This window comes from Cheilinus undulatus, linkage group 18 (genome assembly GCF_018320785.1).
Source record: "Cheilinus undulatus linkage group 18, ASM1832078v1, whole genome shotgun sequence".
Classification (NCBI taxonomy): domain Eukaryota; kingdom Metazoa; phylum Chordata; class Actinopteri; order Labriformes; family Labridae; genus Cheilinus; species Cheilinus undulatus.
The window spans coordinates 5,804,322-5,821,456 of NC_054882.1; the positions used below are offsets into that span (position 1 = coordinate 5,804,322).

General features: G+C 40.4%; 1 protein-coding gene across 1 annotated transcript; it reads right to left on the reverse strand.

Annotated features, from left to right (window-relative positions):
• Positions 1 to 1,431: 1,431 nt before the first annotated feature.
• On the reverse strand, positions 1,432 to 16,620 carry hhipl2 (HHIP-like 2). Its single transcript, XM_041813181.1, has 9 exons — positions 16,267 to 16,620; positions 9,629 to 10,281; positions 7,221 to 7,364; positions 4,637 to 4,968; positions 4,379 to 4,505; positions 3,854 to 3,999; positions 3,698 to 3,779; positions 2,192 to 2,287; positions 1,432 to 1,558 (listed from the first exon to the last, which is right to left on the reverse strand). Exons 1-9 carry the CDS (start codon positions 16,618 to 16,620, stop codon positions 1,432 to 1,434), a joined length of 2,061 nt encoding a protein of 686 aa, XP_041669115.1.
• Between the last annotated feature and the right edge of the window lie 515 nt (positions 16,621 to 17,135).

Sequence of the window (17,135 nt, forward strand, 5' to 3'; positions counted from 1 at the left end):
AACGGCGCAGTGCTGGTTTGTTCTGGGATTTACAGCTTCAGGATACTAAGACATTTTGATAAGTGCTATGCTTCCAACTTTGTGGCAGCAGTTTAGTAAAGGTCCTTTTCTATTCCAACATAACTGTGCCCCAGTGCGCAAAGCAAGGACTAGAAAGACATGGTGTGATGAGTTTGGTGTGGAAAAACTTAACTGGCCCACACAAAACACTGACTTCAACCCCACTGAGCACCTTTGGGATGAACTGGAATAGAGATTGTGAGCCAGACCCTCTGGTCCAACATCAGCGCCTGACCACATAAATGCTTTTCAGAATGGCCATGGTTCGCATTATGCAGTTCTCTATGGAGTTTAGTACTCGGTAGCAACTATGTCACGTGTTTTGTTGCTCTGGCTCGTAAAGATGTGACAGACGGAACATTCATCCAATCACCCTCCGAGGTTTTTTTTCAAAGGCTCTGCCCTTTCCCAAAAGTGTCTATGAGAGGTTTACCAGATGCATGTGTGAAACAAATCCGTCTGGCGTGTCAGGTTAGTACCAGAATGGATGATGAATTAACCCCAGGCGGCATCGCAGTGCTTCCAGTGGGCAAGGTCACTCGCCTCGGTTGGAGCAAACCTGCGGCGCTTCGGTGCGCTGTGCAGTCATCGTATGTGGAAATTGCTGGTTATAGTTGCAAAAGGGGCGTGGCAACTCAATCTTAAAGTATATGTATTCAAATGCAATGTCATTAGAGCCCCTGCAAGTGTAATAGTCAGGAGGCTAAATACTTTAATGTGGTTCAATGTTCTCTACCAGGTTGTCTTATGGCTGGATTAGTGCCGTGGAAACAGAAAAAAAACAGAAGAAGTTGAGACTGGATCAGCATAAAGGACCTCGCAAACATCCTTCCATCTTGTAACTCTTAATAGAAAGCAAAAGAAATTTCCTAAAATTTTGACGCATTGTTTGAACAGATTGCTCACAAACAAAAACATTGAAAAGACTCATTCAAGTAAAACGTTTTAAAGTGCTCTGACATCTTTGGTTTCTAGGGTTTTGGCTGAAGTTTGGTCTGCATTGTTCTGTTTGTTTTCATTTTAAAGTTAGTCTTATTCAGAAATGTGTTGTATGCTCTAGGAGATTCTCTCAACATTATGCTGTTTTTATCTTGTTTGTTTGGCTTCTGTGCAGCTTTCCTCAGGGGAACTTTGAGCCTTTTGCCTTTATCTTTCAGGTTGTTGGGGGATTGTAGAGTGTTGCTTTTGAAGTCAGCCGTAGCAGTTTGATTGAATTTTGGTTTTACTTTGTCTCTTGCAGGCTTTGCCAAAGGAGTCTTCTTTGATTGGTCCTTCCTCAAAGAGTTCTTCTTCATTGGTGGGTTAGCTGCCTGCTTGTTCATCTCTTTCTTTTTCTTCCATGGTTTTAACTTATTTTTCTGCCTTGTATTCTTATCGAGTGATTTCCATTTCGGTTTCACAGTGCTTGTCGTCGTAGGCGTTGTGGTAGTGGCGCTGGCTGCCGTCGTCGTCGTAGTGCTGGCTGTCGTCGTCGTAGTTGTAATCTGGCTGCTTGTCACTGGTGGTTTGGTGGGTAGTTTGAATTTTCTTGGTGGTGGTCTTGTAGGTTTTTCATTCTTGTCCAGCAGAGTCACTGAAATGGCACAGATGTCAGTAAGTACCCATTTTCACAGTTTTACTTGTTTGACTCTGCAGCCACATATGTTGCATTTTATAAGGCTGCATTACATTTTTGGACCTGAAAGCAAGCCTGAATGTTTGAAATGTTTTCCTCTCTGGTCCCCTTCTTTTCTAAGTATGTTTGATGTAAAATAGACCTGCTTTTTATACTTTTATATATGACCTCTGTGTGATTATACAACTTGGCAGCCCATAGAGAACGAAATGGAAGCTGTGAATGTAGACAATTTATTGGCTTGCCAGAACAGATTTCTTAGTCTTACCTCTAACATCAGTTTAATTAACTTGATGATATGTTGTGTGTATGTTGTTTATTCAGAGAACAAAACCATTTTCATTCTGAGAAGTTAGAAAACATCAGACTTATATGAGTTAGAGGAACAATTTCAGAGGCACCATCTTGTCAGTGAAAAAAATCTGCCTTTTATACCCTTTCTTCAACGAGTCTGGTATGTGCACACCATAAAAATCTGACAGATGAAGTTATAACTATAAAAATGCAAAGGCAAACTGAGGTGACTTACATTCCCTCGGCACGAAAGGAACCTTTTTCCCTCTCACTTTGACAGGCAGCGGCTTCTGCTTACATTTCCCCGGAGGAGCTCTTCTGCAGTTCAAAAGAAGAAGGGTTTTTAAAATCCTATCTAGTTAATGGTATGTTAATCAGATAAGTTTATGTTTAAATGGGAATATATCATAACCGCAGCAGTTGAATGTTTCGCTTAATGTGTTGTTAAGCTGAGTTCTGGTGAGTCTCATCATGCAGAGCTTTATCGTGTGTCTTGAGATGTTTTTAAGTGTCACCATGAGAACTCTATTGTTTGGCTGGTATTGGCTTCAGTAAGATCCAGATTCCTTACTGTGATGCATAGGTGGACTCAAAGGGTCAGGAGGATCATAGCAAAAGTCCCTACTCTGATGCCTTCAAAGGAGAATAAACAAGAAAAAGAGCCCTCTTTGGTGCCCTAAGAGGAACAAAAATGATAAAATGCCCTCTTAACGTCCCCTTAGTGGAATGAATTTGACAAAATGCCTCCTTAATGTCTTAAAGTGGACAAAATTTGACAAAATGCTGTCATAATGTCCCCTTAGTGGACAAAATTGAACAAAATGCTGTCTTAACATCTCCTTTGTTGACAAAATTTGGCAAAATGTCTTCTTAATGCCCCCTTATTGAACGAAATTTGACAAAATGCCGTCATTATGTCCTCTTTGTGGACAAAATTTGACAAAATGCCATCTACATGTCCTTGTAATGAACAAAATTTCCCTTAGTGGACACAGTTTGACAAAATGCCATCATAATGTCCCCAAGGGAGCAAAATTTGACAAAATGTCTTCTTAATGCCCCCTTATAGGACAAAATTTGACAAAATGCTGCATAATGTCCCCTTAGTGGACAAAATTTGACAAAACGCCGTCATAATGTCCCCTTAGTCAACAAAATTTGACAAATGCCTTCTTAATGTCCTCCTCGTGGACAAAATTTGACAAAATGCCATCTAAATGTCCCCTTAGTCTACAAAATTTTACAATATACCCTCTTATTTTCTTTTAATAGCATAGAATTTGACAATTTGCCCTCCAGAAGGACACAATTTGACAAAGTGCCCTCTTAGTGTCCTCAAAGGGGACAAAATTAGACAAACATGAATAAAATCCAGACTATTGTTGTTTAAAACCCATTTTTGACTGATGTTTTCTGCTATTTTAATATTTTGAATTTTTTAAACTTTTGTGATCTGTTATCTGTAATCCTCAAAATTAAAATAAAAAAGAAGTCTTGAAATATTTCACTTTATGTGTTTGATGAATCTAGAATAAATTTAAGTGTTACTTTTTAAATTGAAACATGGAGAAAAAATTAAACTTTTTCATGATAACTGAATTTTTTAGCTCCATCTTTACAACAGGGCTCTGTTTACCATCCAGCTATGTTTTAATAGTAGAAATGTATTAACACTTACATGTATCCCCATGATGATCATGAAAAGCTGGGTTCAGTGTGACACTGTACCTGGAAGGGTCCACGAATTTGAACACAGTCCCAAAAGGAGACATGGAGCTTGGGTACGCAGTGGCCATAAAGTAAAGTTCCCCTGGAAAGACAGACATCTCATGAGATACGGTTGGATTTATGAATCAACACTGTGAGGGATTGATAAAATCTTACCTGCTTCATCTTCAGCAAAAGAGATGATGAACTTGTGGTGATGATTGATGAGTCCAGGGAATGAACACGTCTTCTTTTCACCCATACAGACGCTCCTCTCCCTCCAGCTGCCTGTCGTCTTATCCTCCTCTAACGCCATGATTCGACTGCAAGATTAACAGCATTCGCTAAGCATTATGAGGAACTACAAACACAATAAAAACTAAGGTAAACAACACAATACTTTGACCAAGGTCACTTGAATTATTTGACTCAGCCTTCTGCTGTTTTCTTTTTCCATAAAATGCTGGGTTAGATCTCCCCAGTTTAGAGACAAACCTTTTATGTCAGAAATTCCAGACAACCAGGGCTTAAAATACATTATCACACTTGGATTACCCAGAAAAACTCATTTTAAAAATACACCACAGTTTAACAGACTGCTAATAAATTCATGTGTTTTCTCTCCTCTCATGAAAAAGCTAAAAAGGAAATCAAGCCTGACAGTTGGAGTAAAATACTTGGCTCAGATCAATACAATCTTACCCGCTCATAAAGTCTCCAAAAATGTACAGGCCGTTCAGATTGGGTGATTCACAGCCTCGGTACACATATCCCCCTGTCACAGACTTCCCAACATGATGGCTGTATGCAAATATAGGAAGGATGTCATCTGTGATGGCAGAGAAAAGATGAACAGGGTTTAAGGAAAATATGTAGCATCAGAATTAGACTGAAAACAGTCCAATGAGGCAAAAATAACCAGCCAGAGACAGAATGTAATTTTTATCAGAGTATACTCACTCAAGGAAGAGTTGTGGCACAGTTTCAGATCATAGCACTCAAAGCCCTCCTTGGCTCTCCATCCATAGTTTCCTCCTTTCTCAATGATGTCAATCTCCTCATAGCGATTTTGACCGACGTCTCCACAGAAGATCCTGCCTCTGCCGTATCTGCTGACTTGATCTCCACGGTCCACAGAGCATCGCCACATGTTTCTCACGCCATATGCATACACCTCTGGGCGGGCGTCAGCGTCTCCTATGAACGGGTTATCAGGAGGGATTCTGTAAGGCCCCCCACTGGGGTTAGAGCCATCTATATCAATACGGAGGACTTTTCCAAGCAGAGCGGTTCTGGTGGAAAAAAACAGATAAGATGGAAGATTAATAGAGTCTGCTGCAACAACAAACACTAAATTCATGTGTGAACTGAAAGTAAATCAGAAGTACTACTTTTCAAAATGTTTCCATAGTACTGAGTGTTTTGCCACACCTTTTAATTCGTGAATTCAGGTGTTTTAGTCAGACCTGTTGTCACAGGTGTATGAAATCAAGCACCTAGCCATGCAGTGTATAATATAAAATGTGTCGTTCTGAAGAGCTCAGACTTCAAGAGTGGCGCTGTGATGGATGCCACGTTTGCAATGGGGCGGTTCGTGACATTTTATCCACAGTCTACTGTCAGTAATATTAGAAGGTGGAAGAGTCTAGGACAGTGGTTCTCAAATGGTGTGGCAAGGCTCACTAGTGTGACTTGTGGCAAGTCATTAGTGCCTTGGGAATTTATACACCATACGCTATTAGTAAAACTTTATGGCAAGTACTATAACCAGGCCTGCGCACAGATTTGGCTGGGCCCCTGAACAAAAAACCCACAGAGAATGGGGCCCTCCCCAGGTGTGATTAATTGATATCAGTGCATGTGTGTCGGATGAGCAGCATTTATGCCAATTTTTTCATCACTTTTAGCCTCTGTTTACCAACTGTTTGCAAATTTTGCTCTATTTTTCTTCACTTTTAACCTATTTTTACTCACTTTTTGGCACTTGTCACCCATTATTGCAACCTTTTTGACATTTTCACTAGTTTTTGCCACTTTTAACCCATTGTCTGGCCACTTTTTGCCAAATTTTTCACCTCTTTTAATCCCATATAACCACCTTTTTGCAACTTTGAACCCATTATTGCAACACTGTGCCACTTTCACCTATTTTCGCTTTTGTTCAGACACTTTTTTTTCCCATTTTTGCCACATTTTTTCATCACTTTTAAGCCATTTTTACTACCTTTACCAAGTCTTTTTACCTTATTGATACTTTCAACACATTTTTGCCACTGACAACCCATTTTTGGACACTTTTTTGCCAATTTCTACCCATTTTTTTCTTTGTTTCACCACTTTTTGCCTAATTTTGCTATGGTTTTGCATCACTTTTAACAATACAAATATGGTGCGGCTTGAGATTTTGTGGGGTCAACGACTGCTGAAGCGCATGGTGTGCAAAAGTCGCCAATGCGCTGCTGTTTCCAAAGCTGATAAGTTCTGAACTTCCACTGGCATTAATGTAAGTACTAAACTGTGCAGTGGGAGCCCAGTGGAATGGGTTTTCATGGCTGTTTATTATGACAAATTACGCTTCTCTGTTTTGGCCCTCGGATGGTTGAGACTGCATTGTTCCAACTGTGAAGTTTGGTTGAGAAGGGATAATAGTATGGGGCTGATTTTCAGGGTTTGGGCTAGGCCCCTTATCTCCAGTGAAGGCCAGTCTAAATGCTTCAGCATACCAAGACATTCTGGACAATGCTATGCTTCCAACTTTGTAGCAACAGACCCTTTTCTGTTCCAGTATGACTGTGCCCCAGAGCACAAAGAGAGGACTATAAAGACATGGTTTGATGAGTTTGGTGTAGAAGAACCTGATTAGAGCCCTGATCTCAACCCTATAGAGCACCTTTGGGATGAACTGGAACAGAGATTGAGAGCCAGGCATTCTTTTCCAAATTCAGTGCCTGACTTCATAAATGCTCTCCAGAATGCATGGGCACAAATTCCCATTGATGCTCTCCAAAATCTTATGGAAGTGCTCCAAGAAGAATGGAGGCTGTAATAGCTGTTAAAGGAGGGTCAACTTCATATTACAGTCCATGCATTTGGAACAAAAATGTGGTGAAGCACAGTACTTGCCCCATAATATACTAAAAGCAAAATTAATGATTTTAAAATGTACTCTAAAAAAGTATAAGCCCACCAAGAATCTACTCGATTGCAGTAATTTGGGTAAATGTAATTAGTTACTTTCTACCTCTGGTAAACAGGTTATTCATGAAAAGCAGGGAATTATTATGGGCTAACAGCCTACAGTTAGATTTCAACAGTAAATATTTGAAATAGCCACTTAAAGCGGTAGTAACATGAACACAAACTTGACTGAGCTGACCTTGACATTTAAAATGAAGATATAAGGAAATAAATTACATACTATAAAAATCCATTTCAAACTGCTTATTCAGACAGCAACAGGTGGTAGGGTATTCTCTATTCTTAGGAGGAGGGCAGGATTACGTCAGGCAACCTGTTGAAATCTGCTTTTTCTTAGGTTCCTTACTTGTTTTGTGAGTTCCCGTACTTCCCAAATGGATCCCCAGCTTTCCCACCATCTCCAGTGAAGATGTACAAATATCCATCGAGGCCGAACAGCAGCTGGCCTCCGTTATGGTTAGCAGCTGGCTCCTCAATCTCCAGAATGACCCTGAATGTATAAGAAAGATATCGTTAATTTCAAACACATCTACTACAGTTGATCATGACATAAGTTTCTATGGTTGCCATGAATCTTAAGCGTGCCCTGAGGTAATACTCCATACAGCGTTTATCCCATCAACACTGATGCTTGGGTTTATATCACTCATTCCAAGTGCAGTAATTATTCGTCGAACAGGAAGAAGTGATAACAGAGAAGGCCCAAGGCATCAAAAAGTCCCTCTAAAACACAGAAAAATTATCATTCTCACGTACCTCTATACTCATGTTCTAAGATTTTTGTTACCTCACTAAAACAATTGACAAAAATAATTGTGGGGAAACTATAACTGTTGACTCCAGTAATGTCAGCTTAAAGCAATCTGGAAAGGTTTTTTCATAGCACATCATAACCATAAAGACAGCTGAGACATATGCAACACAGATTCATCAGGTGGTCTTTATTTTACTGGCGCCTTGGAGGTGTAAAACCTGGCTTTGCTTAGTATAGTGAGCCAAAAGGGAAAAATAAGTCTTGCTCTCTCTAGATCTGTCTCCATCTAAAAAAATATCTAAGGCATATACAACCCCAATTCCAAAAAAGTTGGGGCGCTTTTAGAATGTAAATAAAACCAGAATGAAATGATTTGCAAATCTCAGAAACACATATTTTATTTATGAAAGAGCATGTTGAAACTGAGACATTTTATCACTTTGTGAAAAGTATTAGCTCATGTTTAATGTAATGGCAGCAACACATACCAAAAAAGTAGGGATAGGGCAACAGAAGTAAAGGGTACGAATAAAAAACAGCTAGAGGAGCATTTTGCATTTAGTTGATTTATTTGGCAACAGGTCAGTAATATGAATCTCCGCGCCAAGGGGGTGGGGGGGTGGGGGGGCCTCACAGCAGCGAGTAAAGTTGCCCCTCAATCCAGCATACCGGAACAGGAAGTCACCAAAATAAAACCAAAGACGCGACGATCACCATATGATTGGATAAAAAAATGAGCATTTAGAAGAGGCAGAGTCTCTCAGAAGTAAAGATGGGCACAAGTTCAAATCTGCAAAAGACGGCCTCTAAGGCCCTGTTAACATGACAACGTTTTCAGGTGAAAACGCAAAACTTTTGTAACGTTTTGGCCGTGAGTTTACACGAGAACGGCATTGTGGTTCCTGAAAACAGAACAATTTGGGGCTCCAGAGTGAAAGTTTTTCAAAATGCCCCGTCTCAGTCTCCATGTAAACAGGGAAAACCTTTCTGAAAATGTACATACAAAGAATTGTGGAACAATCTCAAAAAATGTTCCTCAATGTAACATTGCAAAGACTTTGAGTATCCCACCACCTACAGCCCATAACATCATCAAATGATTCAGAGAATTTGGAGAAATCTGTGTGCCCAAGGGACAAATCTGAAGGTCAGTACAGGATGCTGCTAATCCTGTGGCCCCCAGGAAGCACTGTATTAAAACAGGCATGATTCTGAACTTAAAATCACTGCATGGACTCAGGAACACTTCCAGAAGTCTGTCAACAAAGTTGGCTGTGCCATCCACAAATGACACTTAAAACTGGATCATGCAAAAAAGAAACACCACTGTCTTCTCTGGGCCAAAGCTCATTTAAAATGGACTGAGGCGGAATGGAAAACTGTTCTGTGGTCACATATCAAATTTGAAATTCTTATGTGAACCACAGATGCTGTGTCCTGCAGACTAAACAGGAGAAGGACCATCCCACTTGTTATCCTGGCACAGTTCAAAAGTATGGGGTTGCATTAGTGCCTATGGCTCAGGCAGCTTACACATCTGGAAAGGAACAATCAATACTGATAGAGGTTTTAGAGCAACATATGCTCCAATCCAGACAACATCTCTGTCAACGAAGGCTTTGCATATTCCAGCGAGACAACTCTAAACCACATACCAAATTCACAACAGCATGGCTTCACAATAGAAGAGTCTGGATGCTGAACTGGCCTGCCTGAGACAACATTCCTCTCCCAAAACGCCACCAACTGGTGTCTTCTCTTCTCAGACATTTACAGACTGTGTTTGAAAGAGGAGAGGATGCTACACAATGGTAAACATGGCCCTGCCCCCACTTATTTAAAAATGTGTGGCTGCCAATTCAAAATGAGCTAATAACTTCATGAAATGGTAAATCTGATATGTTGTTTATGTTCTGTTGTCAAAGAAATGTTTTCCCCTACAGAACTACAAAAACTGAACCAAACTGTGATTCTCTTAAAGAGCTCAGCTGTTCTCGTACCTCTCTGAGTAAGGATCAGCCACGTTCATATCGTAGGCAGACACCTTCATCTCACTGATTCGGATTTTCTCCACCTTACTGTTGACCTGGATCGAGTAGTAGATGAAGAAGCGTCCGTTGTCTCTGTACTTGGGGTGGAAGGCCATGCCCAGGAAGCCCCTCTCATCCCCTAGCCAGGGCGTGGTCATCACCTCCCCGCTCATGTCCAAGAAGGGCTGCTCCAGTCGACTCCCATCAGGCAGGTAAACCCAAACAAAGCCCACCTGCTCTGCAATGAACATGCGATGGGTTTCATCTCCACTGTGCAGCATCAAAACGGGGTTCCTGAGATTATTGGCCACCTCGGCCAGGCACAGCTGGAGACATCCTCTGGGGTCCTCCACCACCTGACCCAGGTTGCTGTTGAGGTCTGAGCTCTTCAGAACATTGGGGTAGCAGTAGTCCTGGTCTGACAGGTCGACTAAGCTGCAGAAAGTGGACGCATCTCGCTCCGAGGTGTCCCTCAGCAGCTGGTTCTCTGTTAGATATTTAACCACGTGGCGACATTTGCTGTGAAACTCTGAGCAGTAGCCAAAGCAAAGCCCAGGTAGCTCTCTGACAGGTGTGTAGGGATCCTCAGCATCATAAAGGTGGGCAGCATAGGGAGAACACTCCTGGGAGGGACAGACAAGACACACTTGATTTTTAATTGAACAATTTTTAAATGCTCATCTCCATTGGTAGAAATAAACATGTTTCCTGATTCAGGAAACTATTTGCAAGCATGACACAGCATGTCCTGTTGGAGCAAATGCATATGTATAACTGTTAATGCATGTAGACAGATTTAGTTGCATTATTTGATTAATATGTACAGTGGTTGGGGAACAAGAAGTTGGCTGGTACAGGTGGTAGAAACCTACGGTTCTTACCATACATGTGACAACAGTCTGGATTTATATATAACATCGATGAGATTACATTTTACTTTTGTGGCCTTTCTCCTCAAACTGCATTCCCTGTTTTTGCCAGTGAAGTATAAAAACCCAATTCCAAAAGTCAGGACATTGTGTAAAATGTGATTAAAAGCAATGCAGGGATATGTAAATCCTTTGCAACTTGTATTCAGTGAAATAATGCACTAAGACCAGATATTCAGTGTTCAAATTGATAAATGTTGGAACTATACACATATTCTGAGTCGATGCCTACAACAAGTTTCATGAAGTAGTAGCAGGGGCAAAAAAGGACTGGGAAAGTTGTGGATTGCTCACAAAACGCCTAGAATGAATGGGCATATTCAACATTCAACAGCTAGATTAATTGATAATAGGTTATAGTGGTATAATTGGATTTAAAGGAAGTACTTCTGAAAGGCTTAGTCATTCACAAACAAGGTTCTTCACTTTGTGAAAGACTGCATGGCCAAATAGTCAGTTTTCCACAGCGTGGTTCTACAGGCAATGTAGAGATTTCACAATCTACAGTTCATAATATCCAAAGATTCAGAGAATCAGGAGAAAGTTCTGCATGTAACGGGCAAGGCCGAAAAACCAACACTGAATGCCTGTGACCTCCAACCCCTCGGCTGGCTTTAAAAACTGTCATTGCTCTGTGATATCGGTTGATTATGATGACTAGTCCACATTTCAGATTGTTTTTGAAAATAATGGCCGTTGAGTCCTCCGGGCTAAAGAGGAAAAGACCATCCAGATTGTTATCAGCACAAAGTTAACATTCAGAGATACGCACAGGTTTTTGAAGCAACATGTGCTCCCATCCAGGCGGTGTTTTTTTTTTGAGAAGTCCCTGCTTATATCAGAGACAACACAAAACCACATTCTGCACGAGTTACAACTGCATGGCTTCACAATTAAAGAGGGCGGGGCCTAGACTGGCCTGCACGCAGTCTAGGCCTGTCTCCAATGGAAAATGTGAAGAAGGTGTTCAAATGTGTGCTATTTTGGCTCCACAGCAAGGTGCGTCTTCCCCTCTGGCTTTATCTTCCCTCTCAGTAGTCTTACCTAGGGAGTGAACTACATCTTCCTTTAGTCTGCTGCTATGTCTGTGCAGTTTCTCGTATTGACAGCAGGGATAAATTGTTAAGCTTTCTCAATTTCTTAACATGCAATTTAACTTTTCTCATATGATGTACATTTTGTTTCTTATAACAAATGCATATGGATTCTAAATATCAGTTATCGATCTCATGCACTATTAATAATTGGTATTGATATCTGCCCCTTTACAACAGACTCGCTGCACTGCTGAGCATCTTAAGATGAGCTTCAAGCAAGAATGGGAAAAATTCCACTTTCAGCACCTTAGCAGTTAGCGTCTTCAGTGATCCGGTGCTTGCAGAGTGTTGTGAGTAGAAAAGGGGATGTAACTCAGTGGTAAAAATGCTACTGTCTCAACTTTTTTAGAATATATTGAATGCATCAAACTCAGAATGAGTGTATAGTTCCATAAAGTAATGCATTTGATACGTTTTGACATGAAAATATCTTGTATTAGTGCTGTACTTGAAGAGGATGCAGGTTCTATATTCTGTCTTTATTCACATTTGACACAGTGTCCCTTTTTTTTGCATGTGCAGTTTGGAATTTAGGTAACTTTATTTTGAACACATAATCAGAGACTGCACATTCATTTTCTTAATGCTGTAATATTTCTTAACAGTGGTATGTATTAATTTTCAGATAAACCAAATCAAATGGGGCTTTGGCAGGCAGACAGTGAAAATTAAAGAGGATCTCTCTCTGTAGGGGAAGCATGGCAGACAGCTTGGATTTAGACCAAATTAAAGTTTTGGTTAAAGGAAAGAAAAGACAGATTTTATATTCTTAATTTAGAGCAGTGATACTCAACCCTGATGAACCAAAGAGCCAAATGTTGAAAAACACCTTTGCAAGAGCCACAATCTAAGGGGTGAAAAGTGGCAAAAATGACTTGAAGTAGAAATAACAGTAAGTTAAAGATGGCAAAAATGGTCAAAGAGTCAGAAAGGGTCAGAAAGTAGCAAAAATTGATGAGAATTGACAAAAAAAATGAGTTGCGGGTGGCAAAGAATGGTCCATAACTGGCAAAACTAAATACAAAAAAACAAAAAACAGAGAAAAATTGACTAAAACGGGCAAAAAGCAGTCAAATAGTGGCAAAAATGGCAAAAAATAGGGAAAAAGTGGTGTATAATGGCAAAAGGTAGTTTAAATGGGCAAAAAAAAAAGTTAAAAAAAGGGCAAAAATTGGATAAAAGTGGCTAAAAGAAGTTGCAAAAATGGGCCAAAAAAGACAAAACAAGTGGTATTTAATGGCAAAACATAGCTTAAATGGGCAAAAAGTGGCAAAAAATGGTGAGGGGTGCACCAATCGATTGGCGCCGATTTCCTTAATTTTGCGGGATCAATGATTGGCCGATACATATGAAACTGATCTTATCTACCTCTACCTACTAAATGTGAAAAATGAAAGACTAAAAGCACTGATATAATTTAGTAGTTTGGACAGCAATGCTCTAAACTTTTCATTTATATTTGAGAGAACTACCTCATGTGCAGTTAAAACAACAAGTTTGCATTGTTTCACAGGTATTGTTCAATGTTTTTCAATAAAATAAGATTGGAACATTGAAGGTGTATGCTGTCAGTTAAAAAGAAAATAATCAGTATCAGCCAAAAGCAGAATTGGCAGTTCAGGTTTTTTAAAGATCCATGATTGGTGATAGTGAAAAGTGGCAAAAATGTGCAAAGAAGAAGGAAAGTAGAGGTGTTTAATTGCAAAAGTAGCTTTATTGGGTGAAAAGTGGCAAAAAATGGTGAAGAAGGCAAAAAAGGGATAAATTGGACAACTAAGTTTGACACTTAAAGCCTTCCGTGTACGTCTCGAAAACAAACTGATTAATGTGATTTATTTCTGAAGGTCAGTGTTTCCCTTTTTAAGGTTTTCTGGGGGAATAATATTTCAAATTAAGACATATAAGAGTCACAAATAGTCACAAAAGAGCCACATGTTGAGTATCACTGATTTAGAGCATTTCAGCAACCAGATCTCCTCTTTGGCAGTACAATAGTTCCAGTAATCTCCATTTAGCAGAGATGCACAATACTGTTTTTTTTGCTGGTGTTCAAAGTGCAAATATTTCCAATCATATTCTAGCCAATACTGATATTGATATTGATACTGATGTATACATAGCTCTTTTGTATTAGAACTGCCCTGCTGTTAAATGAATCCTCCAAATCAAACAGCAAGTTTCCATGGCAATTCCCCGAGACAATTGTGACAAAGTGCTGGAAATAAAACACATTTTTCTGAAGTCTAAGAATTAAATTAGCTGTAAAGTTCAGTCATAAGGACATATTTTAACTTTAAGAAATGAAGAGAATAGAGGAAAACTTCAGCTGAGGTAGGTCCACTAATCCAGGGGTTCTCAACCTTTTCAGCCCATGACCCTTAAAATAAAGGTGCCAAAGACCGGGGACCCCCACTGTACCTGAAGGTGGCTGAACACAGCCATGAACATTCAAGAATAGTCATGTGGACAAGACCGTCCATAAGGGGGAAAAATGGGAGAGCTTTCTGGGGCCCAAACTGGGGGCCAGCAAAATCATGGTCCATTGTAAAGTTAAGCTGTGGTATTTTATATTTAACCTGATTAACAACCACTCTTATCAAAGAAACACATTTTAATTCATTTGTGTAGTAAGTAGCCCTCTTAAAAATGTGAAATCCTTCTCTTAAAAATAGAATTAAAATACGTTAAAAATAGCTAAAATGGGTTAATGATGGCAAAAAATGGTGGGAAAGGTGGTGAAATTGGATTTTAAAAGTAGCAGAAATGGGGGAGAAATGCCAAAAATTAATAAAAAAGTGGCAAAAATGTGCTAAAGTGGAAAAAAATGCGGATATTAAGTGGTAAAAGGGATTCAAAAGTGGCAGAAATGGCATTAACTTAGCAAAAATAGGTGGAAAATTGGTAAATTTGGTATGCAAGTGGAGAGTGTTTGTGCCCGAATCCACCAGCACATGCATTTTCTCCGTGGACTCAGAGTGTTTGGTGTGTGTAGGAATATTATGTTGATTTTCTACAGAGCAACTATTGAGCCCGTGTTACGGTACGGTATTACCAGCTGGTTCGGCAACTTAACTGTTAAATGAAAAACTCAAATACTAAAGCTGACAAAAACAGCAGGCAAAATCATTGTTATGGCAGCACCTGTAACTCCTCAAGACCTGTTTGAACAAACAACCCTAAGACTTGCAGACAGTATCTTATCTGATACGTCTCATGTACTGCAATCTGAATATGTTTTAGTTAACTCAGGAAGGAGGTACAGAGTTCCTATGTAGACATAACAGATCCAAACACTCGTTCATCCCACTGTCAGTGAAGCTCATAAATGAGCAGATTGCTCAGGATGGACAGACAAGAGAGTCTGAGGTCATGTGATGCTGAATTTGCACTGTGATGCTAGTATGCACTTTTTACCTGATCCTGTTGACTATGTATTTTTATGTATTTTTATTTATTGACCAATCCTGGATGCATGAGTTAAATGTGCCAAATGATCTGAATATGTTGCAAATGAGCTGAATGTGTTGTCTGTACAGCAGACTCCTCTGCCCAAGACAAATTTCTCCCAAGGGATACCACTAAAGATACTTTGACTTTGACTTAAATGGAATGAAAATTGATATAAACTGGCAAAAAGGGGTAAGCTGAGGCAGAAATAGTCAGAAACTGGCAAAAATAGCCGAATGAAATTGTGAAGTGCGGCTGAAAAAGTGGTAAACGTGGTTAATAGTGGCAGTGATGTGTCAGCAGAGCCAACAATAGGCAGAGAGTTGCATGATTTGGTTTAGGAGTGGCAAAAACAGGCAGAAAAAAGTGGTGGAAAGGGTTTAAAATTGACAAAAAATTGGTTTTAAGTTGCAAAAATATGTTAAAATTGGTGGGGAAAAGTGATAAAAATGGGTTAAAATTAGGCAAAATTGGTGTAAAGTGGCAACAGTTTAATTCAAAACTGTTGTTAGTTTTTTAAAGCATCTGGAGACCCCATCTCAGTGTCTCATGACCCCCAATGGGGTCCTGACCCCAACATTGAGAACCCCTGCACTAATCTATTACCTGCCAACACTAGTGTCTTGTTGATAATGTCCTGCATCCCTGTTATTCAGTGATACAGCTCTGCAGCTCAAGCACTCCAGGTCTTAGCATTAGTTGCTGGCTCCAGTGTTGGTTTGGGGGGACTGAAGTTTCTTTAAAAACAATGATAGCCCTCACTGGAGTGATCTAATTTAGTGGCATAGTTTTAGATAATAACAGCTCTGTTTTACTCCACATTGTCTCCAGCTCTTACAGTTTGGTTTAAGGGGATCAGAGAAACAGTCATGTGTTTGGATTCAATGCAACAAATTACATTTTTATAACTCTTACACTTGCAAGTCTACAAAAGTAGGTCTAGTCTTTCTTGTGAGAAAATGTTTTAGTGCTTAATAACTCAGTGAGGTAAAAGTTGGACTGTTCTTAATTTATACATCAAAACTTAAAAATATTTCTGCAGAACAAGGCTTGCAACATCCTCTGGAGCGAACAAGCGTGTGCCAGAAAGTGTAAAGCCCTTCATGAGAGCAGCTTTAGAGGAACATAAATTTACCTGACACATTATTTCCTTCAGCATGTCTGCGCAGAGCTCATAGCCCGTCTCTTCCAGCTGGTCAACGATGTCCCAGTATCTCTCAGCGATCGTGTTGTCTGTCTTCTGGTCACAGCAGCCAAACTCCTCATACTGCGTGCAGAACTCCAGGTGCCACGGAGGTTTGAAGGGGGGCTCGAAGTTCAGACACTGAGGATGAGCTGATGCTGGCAGGACCTGGAAGAGCAGTATCACAAACAGGATCGAGATAAACTGAAAAAGGCTGTTTTTAGATGAGCTCGGACCTGCTGCCGTGCGTAAAAACGCACAGTAGGCTCCGCTTGGATGGAGCGCAGCATCCCGCGTACTTGTCATTTTTGCCGTCTGGCCCCGTGAGACTTCAGCTGTGTGCTCTCCTTTATGTGTGGGACAGGGGGTGAGGGTGGGCGCGAGCATGTGGATGCATGTGTTACGCGTGCGCAAACGTATGTGGATATGCGTCTGCCAGCCTCTCCTCTTATACAGTCCAGGTAAAACCCTGTGTCTGAGCGCTGTCTGCCGCCAGAATAATTAGTAGCAAATAAAACAAGACGAATTCGTAATGGCGGTCGAGTTAATTGGATTTTTATTTTATTCTCTGCCATGCACAGAGGTTTGCCGCACCGCAGCACTCTTGGCAAAAGATTACGCACAATAAACCGGGCAGGACGCGCGCTCTCCTGCACGTACACTCACACTGAACACGGCATGCAAATATCAGCAGGCTACCACAACACAGACTGTAATTTTGTCTCACATTCATGTAAAAGCGCCTCGAGGCAGCGTGCTGTTTGTGCAACATGTTCGCAGCTGCTGCGCTTCATCCTACCGATCCACTGTCCCAGCATGTA